The following is a 22,991-nucleotide window of genomic DNA, read 5'->3' as shown; positions in this document are numbered from 1 at the left end:
TCTCAATAAACCACTTTCAAGAGATGGGTACCCTTTTCCTTCCTTAGAACACAAACCCTAACCCAAAAATCCCAACCAAAAGAATTTGTAGGAGTTTGAGAAATTAAGCTTGTGGGGATGTTAAATCTCTTTTAAGGATTGAGGGTTTGAGTAATAGAGTGAGAAGAAACAATGAGAAGGGAAGGAAAAGAAAGAAAGAAAAAACAACCAAAAAAAAATGGAGGAAGGGGAGGGGGAATGCTTTCTGCCGAGAGGAAGAAAGAGAGAAAGGAAATGGGAAAAATGAATTTGAAAAAGAATGAGATGAGGTGGCAAAGGTTTTGTTTTATTTAATTATTATTATTATTATATATATATATATATATATATATATATATATATATATATATATTTTTTACTTTTTCAAATAAAGTAAAACAAAAAATTACTCATGAGGATGCTATACAATGAGTGATCTTTTATAATTTTAAATAAATAAATAAATAAAATCAACTCAAAGTTGTGGATTTGGAAAGGACAAAATTGTTGTTTCAAAACACGACCTCTGTCATTAAAAGTCCAATATTAATATTTAATAGAAAGTGAAGTATATTGATATTTTTTAAAATGTAAGTTGTATAAAATAAACTTGAATAAACCTCACATTAAATAAGATAAATTATATGTGTAATTTTACGGTAAAATAGACGTGATTTTGTTCAATTCTATTGTAAAATAAAAGATGTATTAAGTAACGGAACTTCGAATGTGTAGTATATTTTCGCACACATTGATTAAGCATAAAGTAAAATAGACGAGAACAAATCATCAAGAAGCCCTCTATCTTTTATTAATGATAAAATAACCAAATAGCAAGGGGCATATGTATTATTCAATTTGTCTTTTTATATTTTATTTATCTTTTCTATTATTCCATTCCATTGGGTTAGTAAGTCTGGCAAAGGTTTTTTTTTATTTTTTTTTTTTTTTTTTTATATATATATATATATATATATATATATATATATATATATATATTTACACGGGCGTAACATTTTTGTTCCATTTTAGTTTCTTAACTACGATTCTGTTAGTCACTTTGGTTATTTTTGTCAATTTTAATTAAAAAAAAACATTAAGTTGAGTCTAGATGTCTGACTAGATTGTCTTAGTCACTCATACAAATGTCAAAATTAGGTTTTTCATACATTTTTCTCCTCATCCTCCTTCTTCTTCACAAAAATGTAAAATCAAATGAAACAATTGATTTTAAACCATCATTATGCTTTTGTAAAATCAAATGAAACTACTGATTTGAAATCATCACTATGTTTTTCTTGTTGTTTTTAGATTTTATTTTTTGTGAATTAATGTTGAATATTGTTCCAGATTTTGTTAAGGTGTTTTTTCTTCTTCGTGAATTGAAGTCTTTTTGGATTTGGAGTTTACTATATTTTTCATGAACTTATAGGTTTGTTAGAGTGTTTTTTTGTGGGTTTTGGTTTGTTTTTTCATTTATCTCACGTGCTGAAATTTTGAATTTGGATTTGAATGTGAGAAGTATGGATGTTATTGTTGTTGTTTTAGAGTTTTATTATTTTTTTAAGTTGGAGCTCAAAGAAGAAATAGAGAATGAAGATGAGAAGGAGGGTGATGATAAAGAGGAGAAGGGTGACTCAACCAACCCAACGCGACATTCAAATTGACATACTTAACAATTTTTTTATTAAAATTGATAAAAATGACCAAAGTGACTAATTAAACTATAGCTAATCGACTAAAATGGAACAAAAATTAAGTAAAAGATCAAAATGAAACATAAGAAAAATATCAAAGATCAAAGAGTAATTTGACTTTTTTTCTATTTCTTTTTGTGATCAATTTGGTTTTATCTCTCTAATTGGTCAATTAGATATATCATAAATGTCTACGAAACATTTTTAGAAAAAAGGAAAAAACAATACATAAATTTTTACTCTTTGCAAGTATTGCATGGATCTAAAGTGTTTTATACACCCTTTGTGCGCATTAAAATTTTTATATTAAGACAATTTATTTTTATAAAAATGCATTTGAAAAAATATTTATATTTTTATCAAAATTTAGAATTTAATTCATATACATATAGTAAATGTATCACAACCATTAAATTATTATAGATGTTGATTTTTATTATAATTGTTTTTAAAGTCATATCCTCGAATGATTGTAACTATTAAACTTTTTATACACCCTTTGTGCGCATTAAAAATTTTATACTAAGACAATTTATTTTTATAAAAATGCATTTGAAAAAATATTTATATTTCTATCAAAATTTAGAATTTAATTCATATATATATATATAGTAAATATATAACAAATATTAAATTATTAAATAGTAAATGTATTGACCGTGTAAATTTTTTTATTCTGATCGAACAAGTCAATTAAACTTTAAAATTTATTACTATTTAAATTAATTTTACACCAAAATTAGATTATAAAACATTTCACATAAATAAAAATTAATTATTGTGAATGAAAACTTTAATAGAAATAACACCATATTTTACAACCCCTCCCTACTTCATTTATCTTCCAATTATGTAATTAAACATGTCATTATTGAGTTCATTTATAGTTAAAAATACATGTGTGCAGCAATAGTCGGTTTAATCCGTAACTAAATAAATGACAATAAATTTTTTATTTTCGCTTTTATTGACGGCGAACAAATGTCTTATTTAAGTTGTGAGTTTGGTTCTAGTTGTTGATTTAGACAATCCAAATCCATTCACTTTCTGGTTTCTAATGATCACATCTTGTGTGGTTGTAATCTTATTGAAATTATCCTTTTCAGTTAAAAAAAAAGACCTTGTATAGTAGTAATTCAAAACTGAACCTCAATGTGAACGAATTAATTAAGAAAAGTTTTTATTCAAATTATTTGACTTACAGTGTTATGCCTGCCAGGACGGCATCAGAGCCCCACTATATTTTTTAATGACTATATATATATATAATAGATATTTTGATTAGTGAGTAAATAGTTAAATTAATCATTTAAATAGTAAGCGTAAGTCAATTAAATATATTTTTAAATTAATAAATACATTTTTTAAATTATAAAATAGTAATTAAATTAATTTATATTTAATTTTTATCGTTATAGATTATGATGTGATATGTTAATTAAATATTTGACCCATTAGCGTATGCGATATCAATATATGTCATCACAATCTAAATTTATTTTTCTATAAAATTTAAATATTTTATGGATTGATTTATTTATAATTAACTCATGTACAATTACTCACAAATTTCTCTCTCGATAAGATTACTTTGATGTAAGTTCAACGTAGATAAAACCCACATTCAATTATAATCTCAAATTAAAATATCTAACGATAAAAGTTTGTATATGAACTATTTTAATTGATATTTTACAATTTCATGAATACATTTTTGAATTTATAAAATTTAGATATTAATTTAACCAACGTTTACAATTTTAATGATCAATTTATCTATTCACTTTTTGATTAATTGATACATTGCCTATAGTTCATTTATTTGAAACTAAAACTCACAATATAGTAAACATATATAAATTGTTAATTTATATTAGGGTAATATTAACAAATACACTAAAGGCACATGTTAGTAATTCTATAAATAATAATTATGTCTTGGAAAAAAAATGTTATTTAATTTTTTGAGAAAATAAAATCTACAACTTCTAATATAAACTTTTAACCTTTAGTACACTAATAAATACTCGAAGAGCACATATTTGCATTTATTTTTATACTAGTTTAAAGTTCAATTATTTTATCAAGTCATTGTTCGATAACTTTAAGAGTCTTTTTATACATTTGATAAAGAGATATTAAATAAAAATTATTAAAGAATTAAATATAAAATCACATGAGAGATGAATAATTATTTAATTACTAAAAAACTATTTTGATTGATATTGGAAATGAGAAAACGACGGCACTATAATTATGAATCTACGATGGATAACTATGCTTATAAACGATAAATATATTGAATACTAACCACGTTGAGAAAAATGACTGGTGTAAATGGAATCAACAAGGAAATTGATTAGAAAATGTAATGGCAGACACATGTATAAGAAAATGACAAAAAAGCAAGCTCACCAACCTGTACCACTTTGTATTTTACTCTTTCTTGTCAAACTTCTCAACGAGCATTGATTCATTGTTCTCAACAATTACCCGACAAATGACAATTCCCACAGCTGTTTCAAAAATTCATCAATTTTTTCCTTATCTTATTAACTTTCAATATGTTTTTATCAAAAGGCTTGAGATTTCTATACAGGTAGCCAATAATGATTGATAGTATTTGCCACACATATTAAAATGAACAATTAATAATAATGAAAGAATAATAAATCATTTAGCCGTAAGCACTGGATTCAACTGAAGAGGCCTAGGTGGTGCCATTGTTCTTCTCTTCCACAGATTAATTTCATTTCGTGGCTTCAAGTTCAAATTAGATGTAACATTACCATTACCACCACCCAAAATCGGCGCAGAAAATGGAATTAAGATCTCATCATCTTCCTCTGCATCAGTATAACATTCCCTTTGATTAATTTCCTCAGCTTCTATCATACCCTTCCAATCGAAATTAGCAAAACTCTCACGTCCACTCGCGAAACGCCTCATCTCACCCATCGGCGGCGCTCCATTCACAAACTCATCGGGTTTCTTCGCTGCAAATTTCGATTTTGATCTGTGTGAAAACATCCTCTGAAACTTCGATTTCTTCACCTCCGTGTCTTTTGGAGTCGACGCGGCACTGTTATCACCGTGTGTAGGAAGTGTTTTTGCAATATTATGATGTTTCTTCTTGTGCTTGATCTGTCCCATACAAGATATTTTTGGTGAAGTGGGTTCTTGAGTTTCACCTTTTGGTTTTGTTCTAGCTTCGGGAGGAATCATGGGTCCAGAGAAACCCTTACCAAAATGAGTTTTCTGCCACCTGTTTGTGTTATTGTCTGATCTGAATTTGTGATCCCTTCCAGGACTGAAAGGACCGTTTTGAAATGTAACGGTGATTGCAGCTGCTGCTTTTGGTATTATCTTCAAGATCTTGTTCCTTAGCTTACTTTGTTTATCTTTCTCCATGATTGCTAGCTAGAGAGATCTGAAATTGTTGGAGTCACAAAACTAGATAGCTTTATGCGTTTATATATAAATATGATGGCCATGCGTTGAAACTTGAAACAGAAGACAAGTTTTAACTTATTACTGATTATTACGTTATCAAGTACTCTATTTTGACTGTGTCAATAAAGGTGGGAAATTGTGTTGTGAAAAGGCTTTGTTAATTTGGTCAAACAAATCGCTCTGATTCCATAAAGACAAAGACAAACGTTCTTTCCTTAGCTTTGCCCAATATATCTACATATACAATTACTATACTACTATTATTTTATTATAATTTTATAGACAAATTCCACACTAGAATAAAAAACAGAATATGTATTGTTATTATTAATTTTTTAATTATTAGTTTTTTTTTTAAAATATGTCTCTATGTACATAACTATAATATCTATTAAAATTAACTAAAAGGATTAATCATTGATGACATCTCATTTAATTATTAATAACTTAATTTTAATAGTATATAACCATATTAATTTTTCAAAGTCACCGTGTTTATATTAAGGCACATGAAAAAACATGCTGTTTATTAAACAGGAGGTTGCGGTTGATGCAGGCTAAGGTCTTCCTTAAGATTTCATTTTCGAACGAGTGTCGTTTTCTTCTTTGATTTTCTGATGCAGCATACGCATACCTTTTTAGAATTAGAATCCTTTGAATGTAATTTTAATATATATATATATATATATATATATATATATATATGCATGTATCTGCTCGTAATTTCGTCACTTTGTGTCACTTGTTTAGTTTTGATCAAATCATCAAAAACGACACGTGGGTTCTAAATATAAATTAAGACAAAGATAAACAAAATATTAGTAGGTGTACTTATACATATACACCTTTATTTTTTTTTTTCATTCATTCAATACTTTATTTTATTTTTATTTTTCTTTCTATCACATTATTAATATATCATATCACTTATTTGTTTTTGTTAAGAATTACTCATTTAAATTATTTTATTCTCTTTCAACAAAAAAATAATTATTTTATTTTCTCGTATGTATTTATATAAATAAATGATTTTTACATAAATATAGTTTTCTTTCGTGTTTTATCTATAATTTCTTCTAAGTATAAATTGTTCGTCAGATTCACATAACATTGTTTGTTTTCCTAATATTTTGGTATGGTATTCCCAAAATCAAATTTTATGATTACACATACATTTTTTAAGTCTTATAACATTTACATTGTTACCCTTCACATATTTCATTGCAAAACTAGATACCAAAACTTATGTTATTATTGATATGACATAGTTAGGTTGACCACTTATCCTCTATGTATAATTTTTTGCATCTTCTATATGTGTATCTCATATTTATTTTAGAATTGGTTCAATGATTTTAAGACAAATATTATGCGAGTGAGAAGATGAATTGGAAAGATTTGTCCTTTGAGATTTTCATACATAAGACGACAAATACCTCTAATGCTACACAAGCTACTCTTCTATCCTTCACAATCTTAACACCAAATTGTTTAACCTAATTTTGAGGTGACATGAATTATAGATGGAAGATGGAAAATGAGTACATGTGGGGTAAGTTACCAATCTCGTTTTTAATATATCAGTAATATAATATTCATGTGCAAAATGTGAGAAAATGTAACAACATATACACAATAAGACATATACAGTGGATCTTGAAGTCTTTTCTATCTTATAAAATTAAAAGTGTTAAAATCCTTTATATTTCTTAGAAGAAATAAAAAGCTCAATTTACAAATAAAATAAATACAAATGAGATATGTGAATATTGACTGCCAATGACAACTAGCCACTATAATAATTAATTAGATTTGTAAAATTGTTTTAGTGCACTACCTTTTAAATCATGAGTTAGTTAGTGGTATAATCCATTATAAAAAGTGGGTTCCACCAATATCTAATCTCAAAAAGAAGAGATCCCAATTCCAGTAACTAACCAACATAAAAGACAATAGACGGTGTTGCGCTAACAAAAAGAAAATGAGAAAATATAACGGTGTTGCTTGTTAAAATTGATTGCAGTCGGTGAGTTAGCGAGACTATCGTCATCACATAGAAAACGGAGTAAGTTTTCTTCTATTCTCTCTTCTGTTCTGTTTAAGAATGCATTATTTAATTGTAGCTACTAGTAGCAAATAGGAATGCACCTTCTATCTATCTACGATGATTGAAAACGCACGCCACATGTTTGCGAAAATGCACAGCTGATGATTTTGCTTTTTTACTCTATCCTCTGTGACGGAATTGCTTCTCTCCAATCTCCAAGTACAGTTTCTCCATGGATCTACAGGATTTCCTTATTCGTGCTCGAGTATTCAAGCTTTACAGGCAAGCTTTGAGAGTTGCCGGTCGAGCACCTCCTCCTGCTAGAGGTATACTTTCTCATATCATCTATCTAATCACGATTCATGACATGTTATGCATAATTAATCAAATTTAATTATGATTAATGATTACTTGTTGAGATGTAATTGCTTGTGCAGGTGAACTGAGGCAAACAATTAGACAAGAGATGGAAAATAATCGAAACTGCAATGACAAGCAAATGATCCGTTACTTGATTAGTGAAGGATTGGACAAATTGAAACGACTCGATGAAATGCTTGATATGCAAGGTCACTGACCCAATTATATATTGTGTATCTCTTTGTAATAACATCAAATCTCTATTCCATATAAGAACCTGATTTAATTTATGTTTTTCTTTTGAAGGATCTGTAATTCCTGTTAACTGCCATTTCCAAGTGAAAAATGAATTCTACAATTCCTTAGATAAAATTGACTAATTTCATAATTTATAATAATATAGTTAAAGATAATTACACTAATTTTTTATTTATCAAATGATATATTTTACACATCATTATATAATTTATATATTTTTCATCATATTTAATAATAACAAATGTTAGTCCTTTTGATAAAGTTACAGTTGCAAATAATTTTTTGCTTAACATATTTGCAAATATAGTGCATAAAAATCTGTTGAAAATACAATATGAAAACAGATAAACCATGTTCAAAATGATTATTAAATGATGATAGACTTAATTTTTTTTTAATTCAAATAACTATTTTTTCTAAAGGAAAAAACTCAGATACATTTTTTAAGTTGTTTTTTATATGGTTGTTAACTTAAAATACACATTTTGAAGTATTAGGCCATGAGTGAAGGAACCCTTTAGATATTTGAGTGTGTGTTTTACAACATTCCAAAGGGCTTGACATGAACTGGCAGATTTTGTTAATATTGAAGGTAATATCAAGCCATGTAATCGTAGCATATTGAAAGGCACCCACAAATTCACAACGGATCTAGTTGCTTATCATAGGAGAGACAATTCCATTAGCATTAGACATGTTAGTCCTGTGAAGTAGGTCTCTCACATATTTGGATTGATTCAGACGTAGGCCACAATTAGGGGTTGGATGAACTTCTATGTTAAAAAAGTAATCAAGTGTCCCAAGTTGTTTGAGTGAGATCTGGTTGTTGAGCTTGGTAATGAGATCTTGAACCATGAAGGAGGATGAACTTGTGATAAGAATATCATCCGCATAGATAATGATGTACATATAGGCACGATTCATATTATATGTGAACAATGGGTCACACTTGAAAGAAATCCAAACTTGAGGGCAATGGTGAAACACTCATTTCAGGCCCTTAGGGCCTGTTTGAGACCATAGGGGACTTGTAGAGTTTGCTGACTAATGATTTATCATTGCTCATGAATCTACGGGGTTGAATCATGCATACCTCTTTTTGTAAGGTGCCATTCAGAAAAGCATTGTTTACATCTATTTTTTGAATTGGCCACTTAATTGTTAGTGCTGGCTAATGTGAAGATAATGCGAATAGTGACATGTTTCATAAAAAGATTTGAAGTCAAATCCATAGGATTGATGGAAGCATTTAGCAATAGTCTGACTTTAGTTTGTTGACACTGTTATCATGGTTCTCTTTTACCTGAAAATCCACTTACACCTAATAGGTTTTCTAATAGGAGGGAGGGAGGGGAACAAGGATGTTAGATTTGTTGTGCATCAAGACATTGTACTCATTTTGTTTTGCAGCAAACCAGTGAGGGTCAGAGATGACTTTGGCAACTGAGGTGGGCTTAGGGTGATTGAGGAACACTTTAGAAGGGCTAAGTGTAAGAACCTAATTGGATAATAATACAGTAGTGTAAATGTACAATAGTTATGGTGACTGCCCTTCCTGCTCAGATGCTTTGTTACGAGACTATTATCATATTTCTTTTTTAATTTATTTATTTATTGATAAGTTGAAGTCTTAGCCATGCAAAATTAAAGAAATTAAAAAAAAATTGATACATGTTTAAAGTAAATAAAGTTAATTTAAATAAAATTTTGAATGCAAAGATAACAAATTTTATTTATTTTTTTACTTTTAGAAATTATGAAAATAATATTAAATAATTTAAAATTAAATTCAAACTTCACATTAGCTTTTGTAGACATCACTTAAGTTATTGTGTTAGCGTCGACATTTAAAATTCCTAGATATACAGATTATTGGTTCTTGGAGAGATATAATGTTAGATAAAAATACTGTTCAAAATCATCAAATTTCTTATGATTTGGAAGTCAACTCAAATACTATGGTCTCGAAAATGACATATTCAAATGTTATTATTATTTATGATAATTTATATCACATAGTTGATCAGAACTTAGAGACATTGAAGAATTTTAAAAAATAAAATTTTTAGTAAAACAAATCATAGAGATAACACGAAAATAATAGATTGTTGTACTTTCTATTAAAAGTATTTTACAAAGTGATTTTTAAATCAAATAAAAAGAATATGCAACAAGACACTATTATATATAATTTCTACCCAATAGTTAGAAAATCTGCATGATTTGGTTAATTCGTTTGACTTTTTTTTTTCTTTCCTTAGTTAGTTTATGTCTCTTAATTGTTTTTCTTTATTTTTTTTAATAAAGTTTTGCTTTAAAAAAAATTAGGAGATTAAAATTGGAGTTTACTAAAATGGATACCAAAATTAAAATTTAGCCTAAATATTTTTTTAGACAAAATGCATCTTATAGTCATTTAAGTTACATGAAAATATCCTATTGCTTCTTTAATTTTTTTATTTTTTTTATCAAGTTAGTAATTTATGTTTGTAAATATTATAGTGTTAAACTATTTTTTATCATAACCTCATTTCAATCGTATTTCGTTAGAGACTTTTAAAATTTTATTATAAGTTTTTTTATCAATTATATAAAAATAAAATGATAAATTTTTATACAATTTCATGATATATATTATAATATTAAGAAAATTTTGTGTTTAATTTTAAAAACTTTAATTAATAAAATAATAAATTTTTACGTAATTTCATAATTTTTGTTAAGAGATTTCGTGTTTAATTTCAAAAATTTAATTAATAGAAATTGGATTTAAATTCTGAACTTCTATATCGATTTTTATGCTGTTACGGAAAAAAAGAAGAAAACCTAACTGTATCAGGCATATGAGTTTGTTATAAATTCCAATTTTCAAATTCTAATGAATGTTAAGATACCAAATTTATAACTCTTTCAATTTGGTTGCCTCATTAGAAATTCTCAAGACTTATATTTTTTAATAACCTTACTAGATGGTTTATTTTTGCAAGCAGCAGCAGAAGGAGCAACCAAAATTGACACAATTGAAGGATTTGATTCCATTATCTCCATGGAAGACACCACCCCTTCCACTGAGTGAACTCAAAGGAGCCCAATACATGAAGATCAAGGAACCTATTTTTAAAAACGGAGTCAAAGTTTATTGGCAGCCTAAATATTTGGATAAGGAAGATGAAGACCCTGAATTAATAATTCCATATCAAGGACTTTTCGAATTTATTGATACACATTTTGTGAATGTCATAAAACGGTGGATCAGTAAGTTTGTTGGCCAGGTTTCTAGTTTGTAAGTACTTTCGATCAAATTCGCGATGATGCTTAATGGTTGTGTTGAATTTTTGTTTTATAAGTTTTATATTTCTTGAGTTAATAAGACAGTAAATTAATTACGATAAAATCAAGACATGATAAATTTATATTTTTATTATGTTTTATTTGTTATGCTTTTTATCATTCTTTGGATTGGATATAGTGACTAAAAAAGAATCAATCATTGGAAATTAGTAAGTTAAATAGATTTAAACATTGTGATTAAACTGAGTTTAGGTGATAGTTTATTAGTTTGACTAAAAAATATTTTCGTTCATTTAAATTGATAGAATATATTGTTGTAAGTTAATAATTAGTATAGTGTGAATTGAAAAAATTGTGCAAGTCCATATGTATATATAAGGTGGAGGTGAAACATTTCGGGTGTGTCCCAAATGGTAGCAAATTTTGTAAACAAGAGATAACATATTCAAATCGATCGTTGTCGTCTAATTCGGCTAGACTTAGGCAAAGTAGTGAATTAATTTTTTAATATAAAAAATGTAAATTTTTATTTTTAGTTCGCTTTTTCCACTTTCTTGTGCACGAATATGTTCCAATACCTCCTATTTCTCCTAGCCTATTACTGAACTATTCAGTCCAATTACTTGCACGTTTTTTGTTCCATAAGTCATTGCAAATTTCTTCTATAAATAGATGACTCCATTCAGTTTAGAATTCACTCTATAACTCGATCTAATAGTGCAACATAAAGGTGATACATTGTTATTGAATGGTTGATAGTATGCTTGCACAATTCTGAGTAGTGTTGTAAAACCTCTTAAAGAGAGCGACACAGTGCATGACTCATGCCATTAATATCTTTAGTGACAGAACTGTGATTTTGCAAAAACTTTTTTTTTTTAAATTAAAAAACAACATATATTGATCGAGACCAATATAAACTCAAAGTCGCTAAAATAAAAATGATGAATCTACAAACAAGCTCTTACTCTTATAGCATCCTAGTTAATACCATAAAATGACATAATACCTGTAAATGTGAAAAAAATTTAAGTGTCTAGAATATTCATCCCTTCAAATTTGTAATGTTGACGACGTGAACACCATTGATTGAACTATAATGGTTCGAAGCTAATGTCAATCTAAAACAAACAAACAGCCCAATAAGATGGAAAATCAAATAACTTTTGCACCAAAATAACAAACAAAACAACGTTGTGTTCAACCAATGAAACTAGAGATAAAATACGAAAGAGAAGTTAAATATATGTGAAAAAAACTACTTATTTAGATAAAAACAAGAGAGAGAAAATGATTTAGAGGATAATTTCAAACAAAAAATTAATCTTAAATTACCTTTCTCCGGTGGATAACGAAGAAGAAAGTGTTAAGAAGAAGAAATAAGAGTCGTTAGTGGCTAGTAGGTAGGTTACAGACAATATCATGTAACTAAAATAACTTAGTTTAAGTAAACATTCGTATCTCCTATTGTATATATAATTAGCAACAATGCACGAACTTACATGTATGATCATCCTAGCTACATTTTCTTTCCAACACTCAAATGAGAAACCCACATGAATTTCATCTAATAAAAGAGTGAGTGTTGAAAAAAATATTTCTACTACTACTCTATATTATAACAATTTTAATATTGTGTAGGCATGAAAACATAAATCTACACCTTAGAGTATCCACATGAACTCGTTTGAACTTTAAAGAGGACAATCCTCTTCATTGAGAGCATATATAGATTCAAGTTTTTTTTTTCTTTCTTTTCGATATTCAAATTTTAGACGGATTATAGTGTTGAAAAAAATACTTCTACTACTACTCTATATTATAACAATTTTAATATTGTGTAGGCATGAAAACATAAATCTACACCTTAAAGTATTCCCATGAACTCGTTCGGACTTTAAAGAGGACAATCCCCTTCATTGAGAGCATATATAGATTCAAGTTTTTTTTTTCTTTCTTTTCGATATTCAAATTTTAGACGGATTATAGTGTTGATACTCGTCGCACACCAAACCTACTAATAAAATTTGTATTGTTTTTCCGCAATTTTATATATATGTACTAATTCATATTATTTAAATTTGTTATATATAATATAAATTTGAATCTCCTCAATATTAAAAATATTATTTTTAATACAATTTCACTTAATTATTATGTTATCACCAAAAAATATAACTATTACTTTATTATATCAATTATATATTTATTTTTAAGTTTATTATTTTATCTAAACAAACTCCTATAAAAGGTGAGGATAGGAACCTAAATAATAGTCGGAGGGAGAATGAAGGTGGGCGCAAATTTCTCCCAGTAAATAGTTATACAATTCCTTAAATAAAACTGACTTATTTCATAGTAAAATAATTAAAGATAATTACACTAACTTTTTTTTTATCAAATGATTTATTTTAGATAGAGATAATTAGACTATGACTTGACCTATTTATGGTTTGGTCTGACTTGACCTATTTAATAAAAAGACTATGCTCATGCTAATTTTAAAGTCTATTTATTTAAATAGGTTAGACTCAAGCTTATAAAAAAATCTATTAAGTTTGACCGGTCGGTCTATATATATTTTATTATTTATTTATTAATAATATCATTTTCTATTTTAAAGTTTATCAATTAGTCAATCACTCAGTAGTCGTTTCATATTCGGTAGCCGTTCCATATTTGATAGCAATTTTATATTCGGTAGCTGTTCAATTAGGCAATCACTGAGTAGTCGTTCCATATTTGTTTGAGAAATAATAATAGGTGCATTTGTTTCAGAAACAATTTATTCTTTGAAACCAAAAATCACTTTTTAGGGTTTAAAGGATTTTTGTTTCAGATATTTTAAAAATCATTTAGTTGGAAAAATTATTTGTTGTTTAATATATATAGATATGTACATTGGTATTAGTATGTGGAGATATTGGTATGTGGAGAGTATAATTTGGTATAAGTAGAACATCACGTAAATTGGCATGGATATAGCATGTAGCTTTATATGTGTATAGAGACTAATTATAAATTCATTTTGTTTTTTTGTTTTCTTGGAAGGTTCGTGCAGTGAAGACTTGTTAGTTATTATTTTTATTAGATTTGATTATAATTTTATTAGTTTCCTTTTTTATATAAATGCATAGTTTAGTCTATTAAAAAAAGAGTATAAAATATAACATTTTGAATAATGTTTTTAAATAGACTTTCAGGTCAGACCAGATTTTTAAAAAGATCAGACAGGCCGAATATAAAAATCTATGATAGACTTAAAAAATTAATAGTAGGTCAGACTCAGATATTTCAAAGTTTGACCTGACTTATTCCCACCCCTAATTTTACACATAATGTCATTATATAGTTTTTATATTTTTCTTCCAATTTAATAACAACAAATGTTAGTCCTTTTGTTTAAACCAAAGTGTTAGTCCTTTTGATAAAGTTAGGAGTTGCAAATATATTTCATAAAGGTAAACCATGTTCAAAATATTTTAGTGAAGATTTATTTTATTTATTTATTATAGATTCAAAGAAATATTTTTTAAATCCAAAGTGTAGGCTACAATCACTTATTTTTTTGTGACCAAATTATCACATGTCGTTGTTTTTTTCTTTTACGAAAATGTCACATGTCTTTTCTTGCATGTCTAAAATGCATATTACATAGAGATTTACAAAGATATATTCCAATAAATTGGAATTTAATATGCATACGTACTATTTTTTTTTTTTAAATATCAAATTCGTATGAAAATTAATTTTTTTTTATATATGATATAATAGTGAATGTGAATTTTAAATATAACAATAATAATTTTATCTTAAAAAGATATAGTAAATGGAATACTTAGTTGAATCTAGTAATATAAGAGCAATTTAACTCAAATTTATTCCATCATATTTAAATTGGGGTGTGAATATTGTTAGTTTAAGCCCAAGAGGCGTGATTAAAAAAAGGACCAGAGGTGAGGTTTATTGGCACAACAAAACATCTTAAACTGTGAAAAAAAAAAAAAAGTGGCGTGAGGCATAGAGGGAAGAGAAGAAGAAAAATGAGAGGAAAATGGCGAAGTGTTTGGAATTGGATGGATGTGAAAGTGAAAATGAAAAGAGAAAACGGTTGTGGATGGCGGTTATTGCACGAGGGTCCTGACACCGTTGAAGAACTTCTTGATAGGCATCTAGTTAAAAAAGATAAGAATAATAACGACGACGAAGAAGACGAGTTGTTGAATCGGAGGCGACTCACCGGCACTCGCCGAGAAGCACTCAGTCTCTACAGGGACATTCTTCGTGCCTCACGCTTTTTTACCTGGCCTGATTCCAAAGGCGTTCTCTGGCGCGACGTTCTAAGAGACAGCGCTCGTAAAGAGTTCGAACTCGCTCGATTTGAGACCGACCCGGAAATTGTGACCCGCTTGCTCATCGGAGGCCGCGAGGCTGTCCATTCCGCAATTGATAAACTCGCCGATAAGCAGAGGCAACAGATTCAAAAGGATCGTGCTAGTTCCGCTCCTGATCACACCTGATTTCTCATTATTATTATTTGCCAATTACAATCTTGTGGTAATTAATTCATTTTATTTTTTACATGTGAAACCTTCTGTTAATCATTGCTATCTAGTTTTATCACTGCTTTGTAGAATTGAACAATGTTAGGGAGTGATTTTCACTAGTTCACTGCTGAGGATATATAAATAAGCAGTTTAGGTAACAAGATTATGATTTCATGATACATCAAATAAGCAAATGGGATGAAATTCTGCTTCTTGAGCTCATGTCATAGTCATATATCTTATGTGTATCAAGTTATCTTATTTCCAAATGTCTTTTCTAAACCTAAAGATGATTTTTGGTTTTGTACTTATTCCCGATCTTGAAATTGAAGAATTGGTTGTACATGTGAACCCGGTGATATCTAAAAAAATGTTGTAAATTTCAGATTTTTCTTTTTGCCAACAACACAGGGGAAGGAATAGTAATGCTAAAATTTGTAAGTCTTAATCTTGAAAGTCAAGGACTTGATCAAATCAGCCATTTTGTTAACGGTTGTAGGCAAACAATAATTAAGTAAGCCTACGCGGCTATACCTATCCATAATCCATGTCTTAGTTATTTACTTAGTTTCTTAGTTGGCTTGTCTGGGTTCCCGTATGTGGCATTCAGGTGAATAGACAAGGTGCCTCTTCCCGGATACCACATTCATTCATACGTTCGCAAGGAAGCTAAAATCTCATGGCCAGATATTATTATTTCAAGTTATTACTAATTCTCTGTTTTACAAGAAAATAACATCAACAACAAAAGATTTTTCTCATTAGAAGGAGAAATGGGGAGGGCAGAAAAAATAGAGGATCATAAGTGGAGGAGAGTCCACCAAAGACCCAGGCTACTCTTATATGAAGATCTCTGAATCCTAGGTCTACTATTATAAGCCTTGAATTTTCTGTCTATATGGGCTATTTTTCTTTGCTTTAGTCTTGTTCCCTTTCTTAACTCAGTTCAAGAGCTGGTCTAGTACTCGATTCACACCATTGGATACTCAGTCCAAAGAACCATATCATTACATCCCCAAGCGATTAGGTGAGTATGTTGCTCTCTTCTTTTTCATTTTAAAAATAAACTCCCCTCTTTCTCTCTCTCAGTGAATATAAATTAGTTTTTGGTTCATTTTAATATAAACAAACCTCCTAATGAATTTTGTTACTCTCTCTATAATTCCTTGTCATCAATAGTTAGTTTTGAACATTTATTATTAACTGTGGGATTTTAGAAGGTAAAAACAAGATTGTTCATTAAGTTTTAAAACCCATAATGTGGATGTTTAAAAACATTATTTCATATTTTAAAGTCCTAAAATAATAATAAGGTGTTTAAACTTTAAAATCAGCTGCCATTGATGCTTGAAGTTGTAGTAGATAAAGGAAAATGTGCCTAGGTGATTGTTCATAGTTGCTCATTATTACTGCTCAGTTTCATTTCCTTTAATATATAGAATTGTAGTATATATCATCTCCTAGGGATGAGGGTGTAATTTTGAAAATTAGAGAAGAAAACTATATAGTTTAAGCCTCTTTCGAAAAAAGAGAAAAATAATTTACTGCCAAAAAGAAAAAAAGTGGTGACCAAAGGAACCAACCCTACCCACTTCTAATGGTGATTTGGATTCTCTCCCTGAAAATCTTTCAATTTTTCTCAAGTGAAATATGAGCCATCAAACATGAGATAGAGAAAGTGAGTTAAATATGTAAAGAAAAGAGGAGATTGAGTTTAAGGGTTGAGATGGTAGGGATGAGAAAAATGGAGAGGATTCTAATGGAGAGAATCCATTTCCGATTCTGACGTATAAGAGATTCTATCTTTTCTCGTGGAATATCCTCAAGGTGCATAACTTCTGATGTATCTTGCAGTTTTACCTTATTCTTTCTGATAGGGCTGTAACAAACTTGTTAAGAGCTATTTACATTTACCTGTATGGACTTGAACATATAATACTAGTAATAATTATGTGGGAGAACAAGCTGGTTTGTTCTGTTATGAACATTTTATCCATGTTTGTTTAAAATAATTAAATCTTCACAAGTGAAAATTGATTTAAAGAATTTTTTTGGATTTAGTTTATTTACTTATATGCCTTTACTTTTCAGTTTTGGGAAGGATCTGTTCTTGAGGGAAAGGCAAAATTCAAAAGTATTGTAGAATATCTGGCCAAGTAAGCAGCTGCAATACTACCTAGTAGAAATTTTGTTAGAAAATTGTGATAACAAATCTGTTATGTATCGCGAACAAAGTTATATATATGTAAAATGAGTTGTCTAGTAAATTACCACACTGATATTAGTGTCTGGAATAACAGCTGAAATTTGCACATGTTTTTTTTTGGGTGATAATAAGAAGAATACGATTAATTGGATATTTGAAGTAGTAATTTTCTAAGCACCTCACTGAATTGCTTGCTAATAGGGTTTCAGTAAAACCCCTATTTTCTTTGCAACTATTTCGCATTGTACAATGCAAGCATCAACTTTAGTACAGTAGCAGCCACATGTGAGGTTGAGTTTTGGATTTTGAATGTCCAACTCTCATCGCATTGAGTCCCTGGTTCAGATTAAATCTGAAAAAGGTAATTGTCTTTTCAATCTTTTTAAATTTTTAAGTAGATTAGTTAAGAAATGATCTATTCCAAAATATTTGAAGTTGAACTTAACAAATCTAGAAGATTAGCAACTTCAGAATGTAAATAACCTCTTATATCAAAAGACACACAAACGGGCACCATAATTTGTAGTGTAATTATTTGTTGGACTTCAGAATTTAAGTCATATTCTTTGGGTACATCATGTAATTTATTTACCAGATAGCTGTACAAAGTTTTGCATTTCAAGTGCCATATAATTTTAGGCTACTACACACGTTGACCGATTCAAGTGATTCAATCTCGACCAGAATGCAGCAAGAAAAATATAGAAAAGACAATGTTATTTTTCACAAATACATCACACAATTATCGTGGTTTCTCTTTCTCATAATTATCCAAGGTCCCCTTCTTCATCATAGCTACAAACTCCTGGTAATTAATTCTCCCATCCTGCAAATTGAAAGCTCGACCATAAGTTGAAATTCACATAGAGAAGAAAAAAGAAGATTTAGAAGCGCTTATAAGATGCTAATAGTAGAGTATATATAACATACATTGTCAGTGTCAACATCATCAATGACTTCATCTATAGTAGCCTCATCTCCCATTTGATATTCAGCCAAAGCTTGTCTAAGCTCCTCTCTTGTTACATAACTGAACAAACAACCAAACCAAACTTAAGATAAGCCTCATCTCCCATTTGAACAAAGTACGTGACTTGAACATATTATTAGAATTAATCAAGCAATATTTCTAATAACGTGTTGTATTAAGTATAAAGCAAAGGAGCTCCATACTAACCCGCTGTTATCCTTGTCAAAGTATTGAAAAGCCTTGAACAAATTCTCTTCCCTCTCAAGTTTATGCCGGTTTATAGTTGCAGTAATGAATTCATGGTAGTCAATAGTTCCATTCTTGTCAACGTCAGCCTGACCAAACATGTGAATTAGGAATGTTCCCTCTAATCAAACTTGTATTTAAGTTCTAAAAAATTGCACAATTTTGAACTTACACCGTCCATTAGCTGCTTTATTTCAGATTCACTTAGCTTGGATCCCAATTTGGACAGTCCAGATTTTAGTTCTTCATATGTAATTGTACCGCTTCGATCAGTATCCATATTGTTGAACATTTGTTTCAAGCCCTTTATTTCCTCATCTGAAAGGTTTTCCGCTATTACCTTCCATAACAAAAACAAGAAGAAAAAAAATTATTACTAGCTAAAAAGGTAGACATTATAAAAGTATATTTTATAATTTTATTTCTTATCTTCTCATACTTTAGATATACCAAGCAAGTATAATTGAGTAAGTAGTTATGATTCTACAATGTTTGTCTTTCCACTTTCACTTTCAAATTATTCAAATATGAAGTACCTTTAAAGCAAGTTTCTTCATCTTGTTCATTGCTCTGAACTGTTTCATCCTAATTAAAACAGCATTGTCTAAAGGCTTGTCTGATGCCTCACCACCTTCCTTCATCCATGGGTGTTCTGTTTCAAATGAATAATGTGAGTCATCTTATTAATAATGAAACTTGGTCTCTATAATTATAAATAAAATACAGCTCCATGCTAAGCATTTTGACCTTATTTCACCAAATTACTTACCAAGTGCATCAGAAGCTGTAATGCGTTTCTTAGGGTCATAAGCCAACATTTTCCTGATCAAATCTTTTGCAGAAGCTGAAATAGAAGGCCATGGTGCCATCTCCAGATCGAGCTTACCTCCCAAAATAGCTTCAAATATGCCTTTTTCGGTTTCTAAAATTGTTCAACAAACAATATCATTAAACCGATATTTTACCTATCTTAGCTTATTATGATTTTTGAATCAATGTACCACATAATAGACTGATGAAAGCTGCAATTTGATGAGGACTAATATGCATAATGGTGATTAAAATTGATTTTTTGCAACATAATTAATACATTGTACTTACCAGCCCAAAATGGAGGCACCCCACTTAGGAGAATGTATAAAATGATTCCTGCACTCCATATATCGATCTCCTTTCCATAACTCCGTTTTAACACCTCTGGAGCCACATAATATGCACTTCCAACGATCTCTTTATATACTTTACCTGTACATTTCCTTATTATTTAATCAGTACCATAATATATATAAATAGATACACATTGAGTCATGGAGACACATATATAATACATGTTGTATATCAATAAAGTAAGGTTACCCAGTTTTCTACTTCAGTGACAATAATATAAAGAAGTTGTTTTATACAAACTGGTATCAGGATGATAATAATTTACTTCAATACTACGTGGATCGATCTTTATATTCATATTATCATCAATTAACTCATTTCTATTTAACATGATAATTCATGACTTACACTTGGATTTCCACCATGCAATGCAAGAACAAAAGCAAAAGCCACCTCATTGTTATGGTGGGAACCACATTACAAATTTATATGTTTCTTCTATTAATGCAGTTTGAAATTTTGAATCATGTACATTAGGATGGTCCACTAAATTGTATATTTCACATCCTACATCAATTACCCACAACAAGTGCTTGGCTTCTTGTCCCTGCTTTTCTTCTTTATAATAATGTGAAATCGTTTACTTGGTTGACTCCATGTTTGCCATTATACTAAATTGACTTGGTCATATTATCCATATATACATGGTTTTCCAATTCATGAAAGTTTTTACCAATTAATTTAATCTAAATAATATTTCACCAAGCTAATAGGCTCTAATACAATACTATCTTAAATATTAAATCTAACTCAATCTCATAAAACCAACTTCAGGTAATGTGTGGAATTCTTTGAGTAAAGGAGAAACAACTAGAATTTGAATCCATAACAATCATGCTGTAATAAAAGGAAGAGAAAAAAAAGGTCTGATTTGAGAATGCATATCATATCCTCCCAATGAATGAATTGGCAACTAACTAACCTTCTTCAATGAAAACAGACTGTCCAAAATCAGTGGCTTTCAAAGGAGCCTTATCATCCTTACTAACAAGCAAGAAATTCTCAGGCTTGAGATCTCTATGCATGACCCCCATAAAATGACAAGCATGAACCACATTCACTATTTGTCTGAATATAGAAGCAGCTTCACGCTCACTGTAACTACCCTTTGCTGTGATCCTATCAAAAAGCTCACCACCCAAACACAACTCCATCACCAAATGCACACTCTCTCTATCTTCATAAGCACCCTTGAATTCAACTATGTTTGGTTGTCCTGTTAAGTGTTGAAGGATCATAATTTCCATCTTAACATCCTCAATTTCCTTCTTTCTTATAAGCTTTCGCCTCGAAATGGATTTACAAGCATACCTCCTTCCTGTCGCCTTTTCGGTGCAAAGATAAGTGACTCCAAATTGACCTCTTCCTAGTTCCTTTCCAATATTATAAAGTGCTTTCATGTCAATGTATGGTCTTCCTAATATTGGTGGATCTCTATTCCCATTCGATGATGAAGCTGAAGATGAAGATGGTGCTGATTTTGAAGCAATATTATGGTGTGGATATCGAGGTTGATTTCTATGTCGGGGTTGTGAACCATATTCATATGTGATAGGTACTCTGTTGTCATGAGGTTTGCTAAAGCAGTGTCCCATATTGTTGAATGATGTTTGTGGTTAATTGGTGACTTGAAGGGTAATTAAAACATGAGTTTTATGACTATCTATTGTTCTACTTTTCAAATTATGCTTTGCTTTTCTTTTGGGTTGGGATGGTCCTCTCACAGCATAAAAGCAATATTCCTCCCTTTTTGCATTACTACGCTTTCATGTGGAGAGTGGGAAACCGGTTTGGTTCTTTCTTTGTTAAAATGAGATCAAATGAAATGTTTTGGTCTATCAAGTGACGTTTGCGACACGACACGTATTATAAAAAAAAATGTATTGATCATTCTCCGTAAATATATAATTATAATGATTTGAATGAATGTATTAGGATATAAATGAAAATAATATTGGATAGGTAATAAATGAGTACCTTCTTCAAGGAAAATGGAGAGTCCAAAATCAGTAGCTTTAAGAGCAGAATTAGGAAGACGTGAAGCAAGCAAGAAATTCTCAGGCTTAAGATCACGATGTATAACACCCATGAAATGACAGACATGAACAACATTGACAATCTGTCTCATAATGCTAGCAGCTTCAGATTCTGTGTAATTCCCTTTAGCAATAATTGTATCAAATAATTCACCTCCTTTACACAATTCCATGACCAAATACACGTTCTGTTTGTCCTCATAAGCTCCTCTGAATTCAACTATGTTTGGTTGCCCCGAAAGATGTTGCAGAATCATAACTTCTCTTTTCACATCATCTATCTCTTGTTCGCTCAACAGTTTCGACCTCGCTATCGATTTGCATGCGTACTCTCTCCCTGTTATCTTCTCTACACATAGATATGTCACACCTGATTGACCTCTTCCAAGTTCTTTCTTCATTTCGTATATTTGATTTATCACAACATATGGTTTTCCTAGAATAGGTCCAATTTTTGAATTATTTGTATAAGAAGATGAATTTGTTGGTTGTATGTGGCCATAGCTATTATGCTTAGGTGATGAATCTGGTGATGAGGATATAATGGGAATGTCTTGGGACTTTGTTGTACAACAAAATAACGCCTTAAACAGTCCTAATCCCATTCTATCTCAATCTTTTTCTATTTGCTTTCTCAATTATACATTATCAGTTTTTATATCAATCATTCATTGTTATTGGTGCTTTTCTTCTTC

At 29.6% G+C, this 22,991-nt stretch overlaps 4 protein-coding genes across 6 annotated transcripts; 2 read left to right on the top strand and 2 right to left on the bottom strand.

The window, feature by feature from the left end:
- Positions 1–4,049: 4,049 nt before the first annotated feature.
- On the bottom strand, positions 4,050–5,233 carry LOC101507921 (uncharacterized protein At1g76070-like). Its single transcript, XM_004499254.4, has one exon. It carries the CDS (start codon positions 5,124–5,126, stop codon positions 4,389–4,391), a length of 738 nt encoding a protein of 245 aa, XP_004499311.1. The 5' UTR covers positions 5,127–5,233; the 3' UTR covers positions 4,050–4,388.
- A 1,788-nt stretch (positions 5,234–7,021) lies between these two features.
- Positions 7,022–7,885, top strand: LOC101507406 (uncharacterized). 2 transcript variants are annotated; one of them, XM_004499253.4, is made up of 3 exons: positions 7,022–7,233; positions 7,374–7,541; positions 7,653–7,885. In XM_004499253.4, the coding sequence occupies exons 2-3, from the start codon at positions 7,448–7,450 to the stop codon at positions 7,790–7,792; spliced, it is 234 nt and encodes a 77-aa protein (XP_004499310.1). In that variant the 5' UTR covers positions 7,022–7,233; positions 7,374–7,447; the 3' UTR covers positions 7,793–7,885. The 2 variants fall into 2 exon arrangements, with proteins under 2 accessions (XP_004499310.1, XP_004499309.1); XM_004499252.4 differs by having other exon boundaries at positions 7,039–7,233; positions 7,441–7,541.
- Positions 7,886–15,070: 7,185 nt separating this feature from the next.
- On the top strand, positions 15,071–18,028 carry LOC101506858 (uncharacterized). Of its 2 annotated transcripts, XR_189761.4 has the most exons (3): positions 15,071–15,681; positions 16,282–16,698; positions 17,763–18,028. XR_189761.4 is itself a non-coding variant. In XM_004499251.4 (2 exons), exon 1 carries the CDS (start codon positions 15,168–15,170, stop codon positions 15,642–15,644), a length of 477 nt encoding a protein of 158 aa, XP_004499308.1. In that variant the 5' UTR covers positions 15,072–15,167; the 3' UTR covers positions 15,645–15,681; positions 17,763–18,028. The 2 variants fall into 2 exon arrangements, 1 of the variants encoding a protein (XP_004499308.1); XM_004499251.4 differs by lacking the exon at positions 16,282–16,698 and having other exon boundaries at positions 15,072–15,681.
- Positions 18,029–18,386: 358 nt separating this feature from the next.
- LOC101506524 (calcium-dependent protein kinase 2) lies at positions 18,387–22,991 on the bottom strand. The gene is given in 10 exon segments (XM_004499250.4): positions 18,387–18,703; positions 18,808–18,907; positions 19,055–19,182; positions 19,266–19,433; positions 19,630–19,745; positions 19,863–20,015; positions 20,195–20,338; positions 21,183–21,794; positions 21,797–21,919; positions 22,238–22,991. Coding segments are annotated over 10 exon segments (2,292 nt in total). The 5' UTR covers positions 22,902–22,991; the 3' UTR covers positions 18,387–18,619.

The sequence above is a fragment of the Cicer arietinum genome, chromosome 4 (genome assembly GCF_000331145.2).
Source record: "Cicer arietinum cultivar CDC Frontier isolate Library 1 chromosome 4, Cicar.CDCFrontier_v2.0, whole genome shotgun sequence".
NCBI classification, from domain to species: Eukaryota; Viridiplantae; Streptophyta; class Magnoliopsida; order Fabales; family Fabaceae; genus Cicer; species Cicer arietinum.
This window is presented reverse-complemented; position numbering and strand designations above follow the sequence as displayed.

Bases quoted from the DNA above. Each gene is read 5' to 3' on its own strand.
- LOC101507921 (XM_004499254.4), bottom strand. From the start codon at position 5,126: ATGGAGAAAGATAAACAAAGTAAGCTAAGGAACAAGATCTTGAAGATA.
- LOC101507406 (XM_004499253.4), top strand. From the start codon at position 7,448: ATGGATCTACAGGATTTCCTTATTCGTGCTCGAGTATTCAAGCTTTAC. The intron at 7,542-7,652 runs GTATACTTTCTC...TTGCTTGTGCAG, and splicing joins AGCACCTCCTCCTGCTAGAG to GTGAACTGAGGCAAACAATT.
- LOC101506858 (XM_004499251.4), top strand. From the start codon at position 15,168: ATGAGAGGAAAATGGCGAAGTGTTTGGAATTGGATGGATGTGAAAGTG.